The 20,836-nt window shown below is 40.6% G+C and overlaps 1 protein-coding gene across 1 annotated transcript in view; it reads right to left on the bottom strand.

Annotated features, from left to right (window-relative positions):
- The window catches only part of cdh4 (cadherin 4, type 1, R-cadherin (retinal)), a 207,549-nt gene that overhangs the window by 111,597 nt on the left and 75,116 nt on the right, over positions 1–20,836 (bottom strand). Inside the window, exon 4 of the mRNA XM_039611867.1 lies at positions 14,740–14,763. Coding sequence (XP_039467801.1) covers positions 14,740–14,763 — 24 coding nt within the window. The remainder of the gene's footprint in view (positions 1–14,739; positions 14,764–20,836) is intronic.

Raw genomic sequence — 20,836 nt, 5'->3', positions numbered from 1 at the left:
GTTTTGTCTTTTCAAGGCTGCTGAATTCGATATTTGTCCATAAAGATGTCGCCCTAAATGTTGACTTTAGAGCAACATGCAGTTACAAAAAGTTCACATATCACAAGGTTCAGTGTCTGGAAATGTGTTAACCAAGCCAGAGGCTGCTAAACATATTTTTTTTTGTTACTGCTGACAGCATCCGTAGTATTACCTTCACATTTAAACATGCCATGTTTAGTGTTAAACACTAAAGCGTAGCTGGAGACAAACATTGTGAGAAGCCAAGGTTAATTTCTTCACATGCATTTACAGTTTCGCAAAACGGCACGACTCCTTTGTTCTTCTCTCTCAAAGTGCTCAGACACACAATAGAGAACAATGAGATTTTATGCAGGTCTGGCTTAAAAAAAATGTCGGGCCTTAGAAGAAATTCAGGTGCAGAAGAACAGACCTTTGTGAAGATAAACTGAGCAATGCCTCACCGCTGATTCTTTTATTTCCCATTTAGACTGGCACTGAAACAGGATTACGGATATAATCAGAACTAAAGATAGTCATCTGGACTGTATTTGTGATTAAATGGAGAGGACACAGGTTGGCAATTTCCCTATTAAGTGGTGTTGTGCAGAATAAGGGCCCTTGGAGTTTATTATCTGTTCTTTAAAATTCATGACATTGAGGAGAAAAACCACAAAGACCCTAATCAATCAGCAGAAGAGGCAGCGGTTCTATGTATAGTCAGAGATGACAGGGGCTGTCACTAAATTTATCCTCATGGAAGGTAAAGCAGCTTTATGCTAGGAAATATCTCCTGTCTTCCTTCCTATTTAAGGACAATGAAGGGCTTTTATTCAACAATTTATTGTGAATAGTGTAGAGGCTATACTTCCTATGCACGTACCCACATAGGAATTCCTGCTCAGGTGTAAACACAATGAAAGTAGACATGGTCAATGGACTCTAAGTGAACTTTTGCACCACTTCAAAGCTTTAAGGTTCAGCAGAAGACTCTCTTTCCTATAATGAAAAGGAGAGGAGATAATCTAGTATTAACAGTTGGCTTCCCATGAGGAAAAACCATGATTCATTAAGGTGTGAAGAGGTCTTCAGTATGCATACACATTCCCTATCTTTCTCTCTCTATGTGTCTCTCTGCTTCCTTTTTCCCCCTTCCTTTCTCCATGGTGATACAGACACACCACACAGAGAACCTAAATGAAAGGGGTGTCAAAAGAACATTGATTTCTAATAGGGGAACTCTCTGGATCAGCATGGGGCTTGGCCTAAGTCTGTCTGCTCTTCGGCCAAGGACACCGTGTGTGGGAGCATCAACCGGACCTGTCTCTCTCCGCCAGGCACCAAATGAACCGCTACAGCAGGACACAGGGATCAGAGAGCAGTGGGAACCTTCTTTCATCTCTTGGGGATTAGCACTCCCATAGGAGAGAAGTATATGTGTGTATGTGTGCGTTGTAACACTCTACTAGAAGTATCTACCTTTTAGCCACAGGCTGCACGCTTCCTGTTTGTGCCGCATGCTGAGAAAACCCCCCCAAGGCCACAGACACACAAAGTTCCACAGGCAAGAGTGGGATGAAGGAGAAGACGCCTTCCCTGGGCAAGTTTTCTTAAAATAAATATGAAACTCTATGAGCTTTTTCCTCATGTGCAACGGTGATGTTTATAGACCGAGCTACACCATTGGAGGTTGATTATTTTTAAAATATTCAGCATTGGAGGAAAAAAAATACTGTTCAAAGCTCCCTGTTATGTTCAAGAGAGAAACTATTTGTATATCGCTGAGTACAGAGGAACTTTAACACTAAAATGCTAACACGTGGGGGAGAGTAGTAATTCTAGTGAAGGCATTAAACATGCACGGACACAGCGAAGGACTTCTGGACAGTAACCCACTGAGATCTATTGAAATATTAGTGCTGCGGCAGGAAAGGGCGAGGCAAAGAGTAAAGCCACCTGCAAACCACAACTGTGTGATGATCTGCAGCGTTCTTGAATCATTAGCCACTTCACACCAGGCAGCGTCTTTGGTGTCGCTGATGCACAAAAGCTCACAGAGACTCACAAGTAATAGAAAACTAACAACATCAAATCATAGCAGACACACATGTTTCTCTGGTTATTTTGCAATACTCGCAAATTAATCGCTGTCATTTGATGGCATTCAGCATCATTCATTCTACAATGCATATGCAACAGATACTTGCTGTTTTGGCAGAGCTACAAAAAGATTGAAACTACTTACTAATTTTACACAAAAGAATTTATCTTTATCCTTTCAGGTTGACAATAATAGTGCAATTAGAATAATTCTTTTGCTGACTGGTTGAAAAACATACGATAAAAAGAAGCAATCAGAGAGTAAAAACCTCCACTGAGAGCATCTCACTCTCTGGGCAGTATTTACTTTAAAGGGCATAGTATTATAGTTTGTATATATTCTTCATGTAGGAGTAGGAAATGGCAAGTACTGATTTGCAAACTGGAAATAAATAACTTGAGCTTATTATATAATATTATACTACGGTATATTTCCAACTAACTAGGCAACTCTTTTTCTCTCTGTTGGCAACACTTTCTTTAAAGATGTAGCACAATATCAAATGTAAAAGTAAGGTCAGAGGACAAACAGGACATCTATAATGTGACATTTAGAATCCACACATATCAGTATCATTTCCTAAATGTTGCCAATGCAAAAAGCAGTAGAATTTTAAGCATCGTTTTAAAGATAAAATACATTTTATGAATATTTGACCTCATTTAACCTTGAAGGAAAGGTCAGAGATCCAAAGTAACATGTTATTAAGAATCCCCATATATCATTTATTGTATGTCTATATGTTGTCAATGCAAACAATAGCTCTGTATAGCATTATTATCACTTTCACCTTCAGATCAATCTGTTGACCTTGAAGGAGGGGTCAGAGGTCAAATGTGACATTTTAAATCTTTACACGGTACTTTCTACATGCTGACAATACACACCACACTTGTAAGAATCATAGTTTCTAAGTTACAAGACATTTTTGTCAATTTTCAACCAATAACACAGGTCTGCAACCAAAAAACTGCGTAGGATTTTTTGTCTGTTTCTTATAGATTTTTATTCACTAAAACCAGGAAAATATTTTCAAAATTCCATCTCGTCAGGTTTTCTTGCAAAACTCATGTTTGTAGTGTAATTAAGTGTACGATTTCCCTTTTAAACCTAAGTCTGGTATCCTATACTTGAGTCAAAAAACCATATCCAATATGATTTCTTACATTAATTTAATATTTCTAAGAGCAAGACTCAGAGAAATACAAACAGAAAATGCGAGGAATTGAGATGATCGTGTCCCAACAGGTTTATTTTGTTAATCGCGAACGGTAAAGCATTTCAGAAAAATTATGCATCCTTAATTGTAATAAATTGTAATTTTTTTTTAATGTAAACTCCTCATGTTTTGCAAAAAAACTGTACATGATGGAGGGAAAAGAATATCATTTTGGATACAGCATCCTAACCAACCTAAAATTTACCAAAAACATCCCATGCTGCTGAAAAAAATGTTGTATTTTGCAGACCTGTGTAATTCATTAAGTTGACCTTGAAGATCTTGGTGGCTGTAAGGCAGATTTTAATGGATTGTTAAAATGACTCCACTCTGCACCCGTACCGTAAGTTTTATCAGAATTCATTCAAAACTTTTCAACCTATCGGGTTTAAAGACAGAGTGACACGCACAGAAACGCTACTAAAAACATAACCTCTTTGGCACAGGTAAAGATGAACACAATGGATGCCCTCACTAAATGAAATGACCAAAATATTATAGAACACAAATACGCTGGACTCGACCTGCTCTGACATGCACGCCATTGCCAGCCTTGGCAACAACACTGCGGTGTGTCTGTCCTTGCCCTCTTGTGCAAGATACTGTACCAAACTGTCACTGTCAGCTTCGAGAAAAGCACTGCTTGCTTGTGACACACTGTGTTAGAAGTGCTTTAACTTTATCTTCTATCTCTCCTCGCACACATACTGTATACTGTAACAGGTCTCGACACGTGTACAACCCATACTTCCCTCCTTCATTAATTTCTGCCTCACAACATGACACTGAAAGCAACCCCGTTGCACACCGTCAGGACCGAGTGTCTGCGTGTCTCACTTTGCAGAGGTTCTCTCCTTTATTGATGTCACTATACTAAGAATAAGGATGACTCCTGCTGCGCTCTGTGTCCTGGATACGAAGAACCAGCACTCAGCTCTAACTGTTCAACGCTGCCTGTCTGCGCATAGTGAGGTACTTAGTCTCACCACGAAGGCAATTTTGCAAGATTTATGTCCAGCTACAACAGGCAAAATGTGAATACATCACATTATATCGCCCATTTACTGAATAAAAATTGGACAGTTTGGATTTGATCTTACGTGAGTAAGTGCTCCTCTCAGTCCTGATGACTGCTTTGTTTTTCTAAATGTTGTGTTCTCACTCCTCCTATTATTTTCTGTAAGTACAACATCACATTCGAAGCCTACTACCTCTCCAACCCTATTTCAGACAGCTGAACACAAACCAAAAAAGCTCCACCTTCCAGGCCAGTTCTTTTTAAAAACAGACCTGGCCTTGCTGCTTCTGAATGCCCTGGCACAGCTGTCCACCTGCAGTGTGCACCCGCAAGCAAGCCTGGACCTGGACACCAAGCCCTGGGCAGTGAGCAGGGAGCAGCTCATAAATGAGTAATGGCAGTCACATTAACATTTGGTGGTAGGGCAGGCTGAGGGCAAGAAGGAGGGGGTGGGGACCCAGGGAGAGCAGGCTCCCTCTGTCTTATAAAACAGCAGCTGATTAATGTTTGATTCTAGCTGGCTTCATTCTTCCACCAGCGCTGTGCAGAGCTAATCTACAGAGGGTGCATTTGAGATGGATGGAGCTGGAAAAGAGTGGGTTGAAGAAAAAAAAAAAACAGTTTGTACAGGTGCTGTTTGGAAAGGTTGATCCAGCAATAAGCTGTCTTTCCTCTGGCTCTAACATGAAAAATATCAAGAGGGCGAAACAGTTCAATCAATTCAAAATGCATTCGGGCACTGGTATGATAAGGCAAGGAAAACGGTGACGACAAGGAAATGTCAAAACAGGTTCATTTTGGGTAAGTCAAGAAGAAAAAAGTCCAACTTGCCCAATTTTAACATAACTACAAGTTATGGAGGACAGGTTAGTTTCATGTGCAGCATTTCACTAGTTTTTATTTAACTGGGGATGCTAAAGGAAGTTTAATATAACAAAGACTATAACCTCATGGACGATTCACATGTAATTCTACACTAAGTCGGTCTCGAGTTTGAAGCTGGTGAATCAGATCGATTTGGCTTGTTTGTAGGTGTCAAAGTGGAACCTCACTGCTCAGATGGTGTGTGTGTGTGTGTGTGTGTGTGTGTGTGTGAGGAGAATTAGCCGGCCTGGGAGAGCCATCAGCTAATGCATCTCACCTGGGCCTTTCATCTATAAAAGCTGGCCTCCTCGTTTAGTGTCTTTCTCAGCTCACACCAATGCTCTTTTGGAGTTTGTGTTTTTGTTTGTTTATTTCTAAAGAAATTCTCTTCGATTCAGGGCAATTTCTAGTTTTCGATTCCCACCTTGTCACTTTACCTTGAGTCACTTATTGACAGTAACTACCCAGTGTAGAGTTGCAGTATTGAACTGCAAACAGAGACAACATTTACACAGAAGGAACCACCACATGGCTGTGTTCCTGATTAGTGCAATTTAGTGTGCAAGGTAAAAGTAGAAAAAATAAAATCGCGCACATTACACCTTTATGTATGTTGCCTCTTGACTCCAGTACCTCCTAATGGGGTTTATGGTTTCATTTCACTTGCTAGTTTAATAATTTAAGGATGTGGCTAACTTGTGAATTGCGAGTCTATGGTGGTGCAGTATTTTTGGCATCAGATCCACCACTCTTGACATTTCAATAAACCCTGATGGCACTGACTGAAATACTTACACCAAGGCTTTTAAAAATAATCCTATCTATCTTTTATACCACACACTCTATGGTAGCTGCGGGTGGCAAATACAATTTTCCTGGGAAATATGTGGTCCCTTTTTACATATCACAACCCACAGTTATACCTACTTCACAAACACTAGTACTTATGTTTCATCATCACAGGCAACAGTGTTGGCATAAAACATAAACATAAAATGATGGCAATATTAGTTTTGGATGTATTGGATCATAAGCCAATGTATGTGGAAGGTTTTACCCAACTTACACGTTTTGATCTAATGCCGGCGCTACAGTTCAGATCAGGCAGGTATGATGTTAGAAGTCAAAGGGCTTGCATGAAAGGGCTGTACAAGGGTTCTGATCAATACTGAGATCAGAATGATTTGTTATCATTGTTCTCTGGTTTTAGTGACAAAAGTGTTTTTGTTGTCACATGTCACTGTTTTAACATCCATATGCTGCTACATTCCTGCTATTGTACAAATCTTTGCATCAAAACAAACAACAAAATTGGTCCTCACTAGTCACCTAAATCGGTGCATCTCATAGAAGAAACATGAAAAATATAAATGATGAAAGAAAAACTGGACCAAAACTTAACAGAAATTAAATCCACGGGACATATGATTCACTTTTAGACTGTTATTGTTCCTGTTAATCGAATCATCTTCGCGTACAAATAATTATGTGTGTGTGTATATTCACCTGATCTAAGCACATCACTTAGAGGCAAATGTAATGTCTTTCACTGCATTCCCAGTACCCGCAAGTAAAGTACCCAACATGTTATTTGTCCATTACCATTTCCCAAAAACCATCACTATTCATGATGCTTAGTGGACACTTATCTTTGTCCAAATGGAAAGCGACAGCTCTGGTTTAAGAGCAGCTTTATGCTCTAGATGGATACACAGATGCACTGCACAAGCTCACTTTTATGTACTTCTGAGTTGATTTTGGATGATTTGCGTTAGCAGTCATTGCAGTGTTTTTCTTGGCCTTCATGCATTAATTATGCTGCAGCTTGTGGTGTATTTTCATATGTTAGAATATGTTAGGTTTATAGCTTTGCAGCACAGAGACAAATCTGCAGCACTCTTTGCATTTGATTTCTTCTTAGTTAACATCACTTGCCCTAAACCCGAAGGATTTCCAAACAACCGATTATGACGGCACAAGCTCTTAACCTTTTGCTCTTCCAGACATTTCAGTTTTGTTTAACATAATGTTACCCGTCTAGACCAGCCCAGGAAATTTCAAGCTGGTCGCTGCAGGGAACAGTTGTGATTGACACATGCAACCGCGCTGCTTTTGCTTTGCATTCTAATGGCAGAACATCCATTTTAAATATCACTCAATCATGCTCATTTAATTGTGGGGAGCCAAAATCGTATTTGAAAATAATTAAAATTCAATTAATTGCACAGCCGTACTGCATGACAACCCATCTCGGAGCTGTCAAGGCATCTGACGCAGTTGCATCAGTGTGAACATCCTAAAAGTTGCACTGGCATCCACAGAGTTCCATCAGACACACACAGAATGGGGCTAAATAGCAAGATAGTGGCTTAAATACAACAACATTACACAGGTGCTCATCACAAAAACTGCATTTTGTGTCACACAGCTCCCTGCCTCCTCCTGAACAGACTGCTCCATCCAGGGATGGTTTTAAAAGAATGGCCAATGGGGATCTATGAGAAGCCAAAACAATAGAAGCTGATGTTTGGGCCTAATTCATCTATGCTTAAAATGTCAATGGCCATTTACTACTCTGAGTGCCTGGCTCGCAGCTGGATAGTAAATGTGCTCTTTTGGATGATCAGGGAGAAAATTGTAAGAGCACAGTGATCTTGACAGTTATGTGACAAGGGAGCAAAGGAAATTTGAATTTGTCATAGGTGAGAAAAAACAGACGCCTCTCCATACTTCAGAGAAAACACCAGTTTCATTTTTCTTTTCCAGGGAGAATACTTTACAGAGTGTTTCACAGTTCTTGCTCTGTCTCTGTTAAAAAAAAAAGAAGAGAAGTGGTAATACTTTGCATTCCAGTACATTGTAGTCCTGGAGCTATTTCAGTGTCTACACCCTCAAGATTAAAAGAGGAACATCTTCTCTGTGGTGGCCGTTCTATTGTAACAAAATGGATACATTAAACATTTAGTAAGATTAGTACACTAAAAGCATATATTCACGTTAACAAAAGTGTAATGTGCTTAACTGTGGCAACATTACTGATGAATTCTATCGCTTTAAATGGCGTCTACTTTCAAGTGCAGATGAGCAATAATTACACGACAACGTTATGTCGTTAACATCCAGTGAGACTGGATGTGCTCTACATACCAAATTTGCCACTAAATGGGGGGAAAAAAACCCAGTAAAGCAGTGCGGAACAGAGCAAAAAAGAATTAAAATGATATTAACGTGTCAAGTTAAGGTCGATTAAAGTAATTTGGTAACATAGAGGGAAGTGCAGCTACAATAAACATCAAGGAAACAGGAACTCAGCAGGTTCTGTCAGCTGGCATGTTGACATTCTCTGCATGAAGTCAGCTCCAGCAGTAATCTTATAGAAGTGACAGATTAGTACTTATAAAATTCCTGGCATGTATACACACATGCACACCCCATCTAACCCAGACACGCACACACACAGAAACCCACAAGCATGAACGCAGCATGCACACTCATTTGCAACACCCGCGTGCGCAGATTCAGTGCATCCTCAGAGCAGGAAAGTAAGGAATACTGAGATACAGTTGTGATTGACAGGCAAATCGTTCTCGCTGAAATACCCGTTTGACAGAGAAAAGCACCAAATGCAAGAGTTAAAAGCCAGCCACAGCAATCACCTCAGTATACGTCACATGAAAGCAAACTCGAGTATTTTGTGTGTCTTTCCGAACCTGAGTGTCTGAGGTAAAATGCGTAGCAAAATATTAGGACTTTTATTTTTTCCGAAACGAAAAACTAATGCTCTTTGCGCAAGCCCGGGTGCCAATCATGAGCGTGCCTCTTTGAGGTCCAGGCCTCATGCGAATGTCAGCTCCGTAGCACATTATAATTCTAACCCAGATCTTGAATGACACAGTTCCATCGTGCAACTCTGCCAGGGAGGGGGGAAACAAAAAAAAGGTGGAGCGGGGAGGGAATAAAAACTGCTCCCCTTTTATTTCAAGAAACAGCGTAACCTAACTGCTAGTAGCAGGCATCGGCAATTGGCTTTAATAATGGTCTCTCCACTCTAATTTGTGTAGGGATTTGCCCTGACCAGTCTTGTCTCACAGACTCTTAATGCTACTGTGCCATTCAGCCCCGTGGCTGAGAGAAAAGCGGGATGTGCCTCAAAAGTACCAAGCAGAGAAGAGGGTAGAGACAGATAAAGGGATGGAGGGAGAGATGGAGAGGGGAAAGTCTCCCACAGTGGGAGGTGATGATGAAAGGGGGAGATATTAAAGCGTGCTTTGCCATTTCCTGTTCCCCATAATATCACATAATGTTGGTATAATTAACCCCAGGAAATGTGGCTTCATTAGTCTCAGACTGGATGTTAAAATGAAGTGTGAACTAATTGGTCAAGTATACGCGACGGCAGACATTAACAGAGGCGCAGATGCGAGCAGGTGCAGAAATAGAAATGATTCTATGGCAAAAGAGCGACAACGTTCACTGGCTATTTTAACATGTGCTCTTACAACACAAACACATGTGGCTATAAAAATAGACACACTGCACAGTAAAGTGGTCTGACCCTGGAGAAAAGTATTGTGTGTGTGATCTATTTTTCCTCCTTTGTGTGCTCTGAACCTCAGCACATATCCTTAGACCCATTGGTTCCAGCAAGTTTCCTGTCTTCTCTCATCTGCATCACAAAAAGAGGCTTTTTCTCCATAAAAATACTGATCAAGCCTTATCTTTTTGAAACATGTAATCCAGTGGGGAAAGGCGGACTTGTAGCCATTAGGCAGTGTCCTCTGTGCCTTGAGTCTCTGCCGTCTCCGCCTTTGTAGCAAAAGGCCAGAGCAAAGCTAGTTTCCATTCAGCTGGGAGAGCTGGTCAAAGCCACAAGATCAAGCAGCTCCCAGCACTTTCTTTTTATCTTGCTTTTTTCTTTTCTTTTCTTTCTTTTTCTTTTTTTTCAACTGACAAATACTTGAGTTGTCTCGATAGTTTTTAGAAGATGGCGTGCAACAATTCTCCATAGAACGGGATCTTATGTTTTCCCTGGACTCCTGCAGGTCTGACAGCAGTTTTGAGGAAAAGTTTGAAAATTTGGAAATGCTATGTCTTAAATTGGGTAGAAAATAGGAAATTCTCGATGGAGACAGGCTGCCATTTTTATGCTTGTTTGTTTCCTTCTCTGCTGCTTTCTCTCTTTGCACATACTCTTGCACAAACCATCTGCCATACAGGCCCTGTGTGACTTTACTTCAAGAGCTCTTAGTGGCTGTCTTCATCAGCTCAAGATCTGCTGCAGAAAAACAGCTTTAATTGGTACTGAGGGGGGAAGAGAAGCAGAAGGGGCTGCACGCTTCACCACATTTAAGAGAAAATACTTGTGAATGATCAAGAATTGCATTCAACCAAGCTTCTCCTCGATTCAGGCATTTATTACTTAGGATAACGCATCAAGGTCTTTTCTAACATCACGTCTTTTATACAATAAAACCCGTACAAGCTCAGCATGTCATTAAATATGCTTCCATTTAAATAAACACAAGTTCCAATTAACGCAAATAAGGAAAGTTGTGAAACTGCATCCCTTAGGTTACAAAGCAGTGGCTCTCAGGTTACGTGCAGGTAAATCAGCCTGTCTCAGTAAAACAGCACACTGTAGGATTTCACAGCGGCCCGTCGGTAACAGAGTCTTGAATTTCGCCTACTAAACACAGTTGCAAGATTGAACTAGCAAATGTCAGAGCAGCTACAACTGGGATCTTGCATTTCATGGCAAAAAGAGACACTACAATGTGCAGCCAACAGTGGAGTCCAATCCTTTCCAGTAGGTAATTACGCCATTTCGCCAAAGCCACTAGAAGGCTTCACTACAATTAGGCTGGCAAAAATGGCCTCTCTGACACATTAGAGGAAACCAGGGATGCCCCCCTTTCTTCTCTGCACTGTCAGGGTTCTTCACTGTTTGTGATGTTTCAGAAGAGCTTTGAGACATTAGCTCCCGTTGTTGCTCTAGCTTTGGAGACATTTCGCAGCCCATTAGGTGCTCTTTCAGCCCCAACCACCACTCAAAACCAGTGAAAAAGGGTGAGGGAGAGACGGAAACTATACACAAAGGACTTCAATAGGCACATCGGATACATATGTAGTCACTTTCCATTTTAAAAAAAGGAAGAAACTGTAGTTTAACTTTGGGAATTAATTAGGCTTGCTTGTTTCCCAAGGGTTAGCTAAAGAGATGATAGTGGTCTCTCTGATAAACTGCTCTTCCTCCCATGTTTTTCACTTGGTTTTCTCTGCTTTTTGGTTAGATCACATCAAACGTGAAGAGTTTAAAGACTGTTCATCTGCTTTAAAACAAGCCGTAATAAAGGTAACATGCCAGTGTAACTTCACCAGTATTTTAGAAGCCAATTTAAGAACAGTAAGCATGTTAAAGAAGCAAGATATACACATTTCACACTTCCAAATAAGGGAAGGTTTTAAAAAGGCAGACTTGTTAGAGGCAGACAATCAGAAGACGGTTGGCTTGAAGCAAATTTGAAATCATTCTTTGAAATATGCTAAGGCTACAGTCACGCAAGCTTAGCGGCAGGCTGGCAACCACCAGTCACTAGGGGAAAAATAAGTATCCGCTGACTGGTTTTGAGTGGTTGCTGGTGGACACTGGCAGTCATTTTGAAATCAGTTGCTAAAGCACCATTTATGTCAGCCTAGAGACTGATCAGGGACTCCCTGGTATCACCGGCTGCTAGGGGAAAACGCATACATTCCCCAAAATGTGAAATTGACCACAATGAGGTATAAAGTGCTGTAGCGAAAACCTCTTGTGATTGTTTTGGTCACCCACAGGTTTCCCTTATCGCCCCTAGTCTGGATTGATGATGCAAAGACTCACCAACTAGTCTCTAAGTGGTAGTGAAACTATGAAGAGTGCGATGCAAACCAGAAATGGAGACTGTTCACCTTGAAAGTAGGTAAGTCCGAAACATGTTGGTTTAAGCAGCAAGGCACGACTTCAACTTTAAAGATGGCTGCTGTCAAATTTTACTTAATTATTTAATTAACAAGTGTTTGCAGACAAGCCGATGTCTTCCATGAAAGCTACAGGTAACCACGGAAATCTGGTAGCAAGCAAATGCAGTCACAAGGAGGTTTTTGGCGCAGCACTCTTTTGCTATCAGTTCAAGTAGTGACATCTTTAGTCTCCATTCTCCAAGTGTTTATAGAATACACTTTTTTTCTCACCAACTGGTTAGCAGCTTATGGATGGGTCTTTAGGCCAATGTCACTGATGTCTAATGTCTGGTTTTGTAAACTGGATGATCTGCAGAGACCAAGAATAAAAATATAGAGTTTTTACATTAACAAGAAACTTTTTTGCAGAAAACATGGGTTGAAAGGTAGCCTGGCTCTGTCCCATGGGAAAAGAAATCCGCTAATCAGCAAAGTTAAAGTCCACATATTCAATTATATCTTGATTTTGTTTTGATCCTTTAACAAAACAGGGAAAATAATACGCTGCTTTCTGTTTAAAAAGACAATCAAGTCTTCTCAATTTAAATTTAATTTGAACTCCTCAGAAAAGAAAAACATTGATTTCTTAAGGCGAACAGGGAAATATAGCCTTGTGTATTTGGCCAAGAAAATCCTGATACCTGAAAAAAAACTACACACACAACTAAAAGAGATTACTTGAAAGTTCCGGATTAATATATATTCTAACCTTATACAAGTGTGTCTTGCTCTGGACATGACAGAGTTAAGGTGGCTTCCAGTGCAGTTTATTGGGATGAACAATTTGCACGGGCGGCAGAAAAACCATAATCAATCTGGAGATTATAGATAAGGGCACTAAAACCAGCCGAGCACAGCGTTTTCTCTTATCACAATTACACCTTGCCCTCCCGCCTCAGGTACAGCCAATTAAGTTAGAAGAGGATGTGCGAGCAGGCACTTGATGTTGAGGAGGCCTATCAGATGACTAAAAACATGCCCCACCCCTGCTAGCGACACAGAGCAAGCTTGTTAAGCACAGGTAGGCACAAGGATGGAGCTCAAGTATGACTTTGCACTGCAGTTACATGTTACGTGTTTGTGTTCATCCAAAATCACACCTATATGAAAACCACAACTGAATGGTTTGAATGATGTATTCTTTGCTGAGTGATAAGCAATCTGCTGGCTGGCTTTCAGCTGACTGCACTTCATAAAGGTTCCAAGGGCACACAGACCTTGCCCTAAGACTGCTTCCTCTCTCACTCTCTCAGCTGCTTTGTAATCCATTCATTACTTTTACTTATTATTTTTGGGGGTGTTTCATTGTGAACTATCATTCACATTATGCAACCACTCAGCAGTACAGAAAAGAAAAGTGTAGGTGCAGAAGAGGAGAGAACCTGTGCGTTTGTTTTAATGTAAAAGCGGCAGGGCGGTTAAGAGAGGGATGAGGTCAACATCAAGGATTACGCTCAGAATGAATACAAATCTTTGCCCATTGTGACTTCTTATTCCCCGCTCTTTGTTCAGGCCTAACTGGATTGGGGGAAGAAAAAACAAAAAAAAGCACCGCACCGTTGCTAGCTTGGCAATGAAAAATTGATCACACAATCTTCTCTGTGCTTCATATCATCGTCTCCTCCACCAGCAAATAGAGGTTAACCAGGCACACAAAAATAAACCTAAAGTGCTTGATCAAAACCACAACTTTGCAAGTTCTCTTCCCTCCTGCCACTTTGATGTTTCAAAGACCTAACACAGTAGTTGTGTCTATATCGCGTGATGTCACTGCACGGCTTTGGCTCAACATTTTCAAGTTATAAATGATACGCTGGAAAGCAAATGCGACATGATGACTTCTTGTATTAGCACTGTACTCACACATGAACAGCGGGAACGTCTAATGAGCATAGAAAGCAATGTTAGAGAAGACAAGTGGCCGACACAGGTGACCCAAAACTGGATATAACGCCAGAAAGCACATAAATATATATATATGTATAAAACATAAACAAAGCTAGTACTGCAGATAGACTCAGATGTTCAGCCGATTTGATAAAGAGGCAAGACATTTTACAGGAAGACATTAATAATGGCACAGCGGGGAATTCTATCCACTTCTATTTCACCTACATGGAGATGAGTTCCACTATAGCTGGAAGGACACAAAGTAAAAAAGATGCTCCTTATTGGCTCCTTATTGAGTACTATTGGAGTCAAAAGGGGGTAAATTGACTAAGTAGGTCGAGGCAAAATGCATGCAGGGAAAATATGCAAAATTCAAAGTGTGATAGGCCACATGGGTCTGAGGATGCTGCTTTCATAATTGCTTTCTCTTGATGTTTCTCTCCTCCTTTCAACATTTGCTGTAACATGCAATGTGATGGAGAATAGCTTCCCGGTGATGCAAATGATGTTTATGGCTCGTCGCTCCCCCACTGAGACTAACATCTGAGAATGGTTCCTTCCACATTAACGCAAACAGCCACTGCTCTGTCGCTGGCGGAGTCCACGCACAGATGGCTCAAAATCACGGGAGCGTGCGGCTGCAGTACTTACCACGTTCACTGGACAGGGTGGTATCTGTCAGCAAGAGAGAAAGAGAGGGAAGAAAAAGGGCATGGGGAAAAGAGAGAGGAGACGATGATTAGAACATAATAGGTTTCAGTAAAAGTGGCATTGCAAAGTCACAGTTAAACAAGAGAACTAAACAGATCAATTTCTCAGGATTAATGGAAAGTCACAGGCAATAGCCGGACAGTGACATATACAGAACGTAAGGCTACTATTGGAGAAAATTTGCTGTCACAACTGCGTAGTCTCTCACATTTGTCTCTGTCTATTATCCAGGCGGCACCATTTACCCAGAATACAGTTTGTTTTCTTTCTTATACCTCTTGTCATTGCCTCAAGCAGTGGGATTCATCATTATCTTCAAATGCTTGTTGTGATGTTTATGTTGTTCTTGTGTTCACTCAATGAAACACAGGGAAATTACAGAACACTGAATATTCACATTACAAACATTTACGTGATGTCATTGTGGGCAATGTTTATTCAGACGCTGGCACCTGGTGACAGATAGACTAGAAACAGCCATGGAGGCTCCTGTTGTTTTCCCTCACAGTTGTCTCCCCTCCTGGTGTCCTCATGCGGGGTTTCTTAGAGAGATTTGATCGCCAAAGCTCAAATTTGCATTCCTGGCTTACAATTTTATTTGAGAGCCTTAAAGCTGAATATTCTGAGATACAACTGGTTTCTTCATTCCACCTTTAAGGACATCTCACACACAGTGACTAATATTATCTATCCATCTATCTATACAAAGAATAAAAAGAGAGAAGGTGACCAAACCAGAATGGGAGAACACTTAACAGCAAAAGTTGCAGCTTTTGGAAACATGTTGGTTTCAGAGACAAGGCGCAACTTTTACAGCAACCGTCATTAACCATTCACCAACTGGTTAGAGAATACATATTTTTCCCTCAATCAAAAATGCATAGACCAGCCTGAAGGCCTTTATTACTGAAGCCTAAGGTAGATCTATGTTGTCACATCTCCCTAAAGGATCATTTGAAATCAAATGTGAACCCTCCCCCTGTGCAAAAAAAATGCCCAGACAACATACTTCCTGTAATGATGGCGCCATATTAAACAGTAGGACACAACATACGGTACAGGGCTCACATCCTAAATGTAACCACCTCTTGAAACCTGCCAGGATGCATTTTTCACACTTAGTCTAAACCAGCTGTTGAATGCAGCTGTTATTTAATGTCTTCCAAAGTAAAATTTATTGCAATTTGTTCCCATTTTTAACACGAAACCTTGAAATGATGTACAAGGCTGTAATGTATACAGCTTAAGCATATAAGATAAAATATTTTCTTCTGGTCCTTCACTCCATTAGTAATTTACAAGGAATGAGGTCTGGAAAGTATGAGAGCCTATAGGTTTGTTCAACTGCTGAATATACTTGGAGCTGTTCGGCAGTAGTGTGTCTGCTAAATTATTAAAACCCGAAACACATTGATGAAGTTACAAGGATTTCTCATGTTTTTTTTTTAATGTATGTATTTTTGTGTGTTTTCAGTGAGACTGTAACACTAACATGTTAGCTTTGGTTTTGCTTTATATGATCACAATACACAGATGCCAATGAGCTGTGCTTTATTCCTCTTTCACATCTCTCCATAAATCCATTCAAGTCCATCTAAAATCTCTGCAACTTTTTGACATGTTTACAAAAAAAGAAGAAAAAAAAACACATCAATATCTAAATGAGAGCTTTGCTTGTAGACGGTCTGACTGTCTCCATTCCCTTTCTCCATGTATAAAGGCACCCCACTCCATCCCAACAGAACTTCGCTTCGCACATGTTCAATTATTCATCTCCCTCTGTCAAGAATTCAGCCTTGCTAGCACTTGCCAGTATCCCCCACAAATTGGCAGGCAGTCTCATATTTGGCATATGGTGCAGAGCAGTGCTGCTTTTCCTTCCGTCTTCAGTTGGCCTGCTAGCACTCCCTAGGAGCAGAGTAATACACACTGGCGTACACACGCGTGTACAGTCACAATGATGCGCCGTGTCTGTCAGTTTTGTGAGACAACCTGCCCCACTGTGCTGTTGGGGATTTGCCCACAACCTCTTTGCAACAGGTTTCAAGGTTTTCAGCAAAAGTACAACGGCAACGATTTCTTCCTGGAGACTTCAGCATGCATTCCATTCGCGGCGCCGCAAAACTACACAACTGTTCTCACTCGATCGCTTTACAGACTGAAGCTGAGAACGCCAGATTGCTGAGATCGCCAAACTGTGCATTTCAATAATGCAACAGTTAATTGTACAGTTGGGAAGATGTTAATCAACCATGTTTGCAACAAGTTTGCCCTGAGAAGCGTATCATAGCCGGGCAGATTACCTCAAAACACTTGGCAGAATTTAATACCTAGGTGTCTTTTGTGTAGGACTTTTCCAACAACAGCTCAGTATCTCACAGTGAAAAACAATCATTTTGGCTGAATTCCAGGATGAGTTTCAGGATGCTGAAATGTCACCGTGCCTGGAGAGAACAGAGCCTCTCTTTCAACTAACACCTGCGCCTATTCTATCAAGAAAAAAATACGCATGCGCACTATTTGTAAGATTTCAACAGTACTTTACAACCTGCTTAGATTGTGCATCTGCTGTAACTGGTTATGTGCACACTATCTTGTATACTAGCACCATGTTATTCACAGCAACCCAACAGCAAAATGAAAGCTATATATGAGTTTCACCTTGTGTGATTGCGACAGATCGATTCATGTTTTCTTCTTTTGTCACTTGTTAGCAATTAAATATAGACCATCTTAATAGAGAATTTAAAATAATTTGTATTATGGACTGAAAAATACTTGGAGTCACGTTCACAATCTAAAATAAGTTCATTGTTTTTCTTATCTCCAATAGCTCGAACGTACACTGCCTGAAGGCTGTGTCTAGCTAAGCTGATGCACCAAATGTTGTGACAATAATTTAGACATGCCAGCATGGTTTTAAATTTTTTATGTCCTTTGTTAAATGCCAGTAGTTAGGCACTGACTAAATGGTAAATAAATACCAGGAAAAGACTATTTTTCTACCAGGGCTCTTTTTTGATTTCAAGAACAGTAATACAGCAGCAGCAACACGGTGCATATGCGTTCGTTCACAGTGACGATCTTGTGCTGTGTCACATTTGCCCTCCAGCAAATAAATTCAAATATGTCACTAACACATTGCTCTGCCTGTATTCTTTCTGGACTACGTTTTTTTGGGGGTTTTTTTAACTCATGCAACACATTTGACCTAGCTCTTTATGAATCTCACTGCGGCTGTGAAAAGAATTCATCAAAGCAAGCGATAATGCAAACTCCCACATATTATAGAAACTCACCCGAAAGGTCAGAGTTACACATTCCCTTTATCAGCGATATAAAGAAAACATTTTGAAGCCGCACAAAAAAAAGAAATCAAATTACACTGGCATTGCCTGTTTGATAACCTCTCCGCACTAGTCCGCAAAAGTTTCGTTTTTAAGGTTAGCATGTGTGATGTTTTTTCTGTGGAAAAAATGGCTTTAATTCTCAGGCACGCTGATCGGTGTAAAAGACTGACGACGACAGGTTAATTACCTTTTATGTTTAGAGTTACAAAAAGCACGGCTGTAAGCCTTAAAAAAGATGCAACGACATGTTTAAAGGCAGTCATCGGGTTCACAGCATCTCAGTGTGTCAAATCACACACACACACACACAGACACCCTTCCACCTTCTATATGAGTGACTGTGAATGGATGCAAGCATATCTGTTTGCATGCAGATGCATCCTTATGCCAAATCTTCTTGTTGCCCTTGTGATGACTAATAACCGGAGAGCAATTGCAGCTAATAAATAATACATTTAAGAGTCTAATCAAATTCAACAAATGAATATGTCTAGAAAACTATTAATCAGAGTGCAAACGTGTATTTACAAATATAACACTGGCACAAACAATCAATTATTCATAAAGTGAATGCTACGTAAGTGGGCTTCTTCCCGGGTGAGATGCTGCCATAATTGGAGTGGGACTACAGGAGTGCTGGATGTGTGCGCGCGTCTTTATGTGTGTACATGCGGGAGCATGTGTGCCAATGTGTATCAGCGAGTTAACACACAAACACACACTCAAACACTTCTCCCCATGCGCCAAAGTTCCCCCAAACACGACAAGAGCAGGCAGAGTCGGCTCATTACTGCCTAATGAGTTGTCTGATTACTGCTGAATATAAAAGCCTTATTGTCAAGCACTGTATGTTTATTTTGATTAATTATTGTACTGAAGTGACTGAATGGAAGCACAACGACATGGAGCATTAACATTTTGTGGTAATAGGGCCTTTGTGGAGACTGTAGCTGTATTTTCAGCTCCCAGTGCAGCGCATAAAGCATGGCTACCACCTAAAGAGGTTTTATTGTAAACTAACAGATATATAGGGTTATATTACATTCACTGCAATTCACCATTAAACTCCTGCCAGCAGATACTTATCCCCGGTAATGGCCAGCAGCTTGTCTCCACACAGGTGGTTACACAAGAAAGGGTAAGTCTTCGTACGTGTTTGTTTGTGATTCTTCTCTCGTTTGTTCTCAAAATAATGAGAAAATGTTTATAATAAATCAACGCGAATTTAGAGAAGCTGTGCAAAACTCTTGCTTCGCTGGATGTGTGTGGCTGCTGACAGAGATTAGTATTAAAGTATCCTTGACAGCCAAGGGTATTGTAAGCAGCACCAATCAATAATTTCAACTATGAATCAAATGAGTATGTGTAATAGTCAAGGAGTCCTTTATAGCGACCAGCACACAGGGAATCATTACCTGACTCTGCTGTGTCCCTTAATAGTCTCGCATCTGGCTGTACGCCCTCCAACGTTCTTGCTTTGATGCACTGTCACCACTCTTGAGCATCATTTCGGCAGCTGTTTTCGGCAAAACTGCTCTAATAATGGGGCTACCCGGCTAATACACAGACAAGGAAAGTTAGCTAATAGGAAACACTTGATGATATCAAACAAATGCTAATGTGGGTCTGTCTGTTGAACACGTAAGGGATCATTTGCTAACATGTTTGCTCTATCAGCTTTTCAGGTCATAATGCTTTATGTCAGGGTTTAAAGACTGAAGCACTTTTGGCAAACTTTTTGTAGAGCAAAAATACTTAAAGGCAAAATGACTTTCCTCTTCCATTGTGTCCAAGTCTCATTTTTGTTGTGTCCCCCCCCCCATCAGGCCTAGGGGAAACCAAAGCGCAACACAACAAAAATGACTCAGTTGTGTTTCTCTTCATGTTTTACTTTGGTGATTGTCTTGTGTTTAGTGTCACTTCCTCTCGAGTCTTTATATTTGTTTCCCTCAGCTGTGTTCCCACCTGTTTCCTCTCTCCTTGTTACATTATATTACTTTGTCACATATTCCCTCAGGGTTGTGTGTTTCCTTGTTCCATGTTTCCCCAGAGATTCCAAGTTTTTGAATTGTTTGCTCCTGATCAGCTACCTTTTGTACAGTTCAGCATTAAAACTGCCCTTTGAGTTTATGTTCTGTCTCCCCCAGTCCTGTATTTGAATCCTGCCAAACAGCCATACTGCAATACCCGTATTAATTTATGTGAAATGAAAGTGTCATCTTGTCATATCAACGCTACAGCAATGCTTCACATCTAGCTCCCCTACTGCACAACAATAAGGCAAGCCCTGGCATGTCTGAGAGTGAGAGCCACATTTCAGCCTACAATAATGTTTTCATAAAAAGTAAGCTACTCCAACAACCTCTGACACAAACACTACATTTTGTAAAATATACAAGAAAATTGTTCCCACTAAAGATGGAAACAGCAAACTTATTTCACCAATTGAAGCAAAAACGCACCATCGAGCACAACCAGCCTAGGGACGTGCAAACCGAAAGTAAATAAATGGCACAACTGAGCATCGCTGGCTACACTCCATATGAACAGAAGAGCAAATGGTGGAATGTACATAACTGACGTGGTCAGATGGCGGAAAGGAAGTAGTTCAAGCAACTGGTTAAAATACTCAACCCAAGACACAATATCCCCTACTCTATCGTTTAATAGTTAACGTATTTTCCCAA

Source organism: Oreochromis aureus, linkage group 5 (assembly GCF_013358895.1).
Source record: "Oreochromis aureus strain Israel breed Guangdong linkage group 5, ZZ_aureus, whole genome shotgun sequence".
NCBI classification, from domain to species: Eukaryota; Metazoa; Chordata; class Actinopteri; order Cichliformes; family Cichlidae; genus Oreochromis; species Oreochromis aureus.
This window is presented reverse-complemented; position numbering and strand designations above follow the sequence as displayed.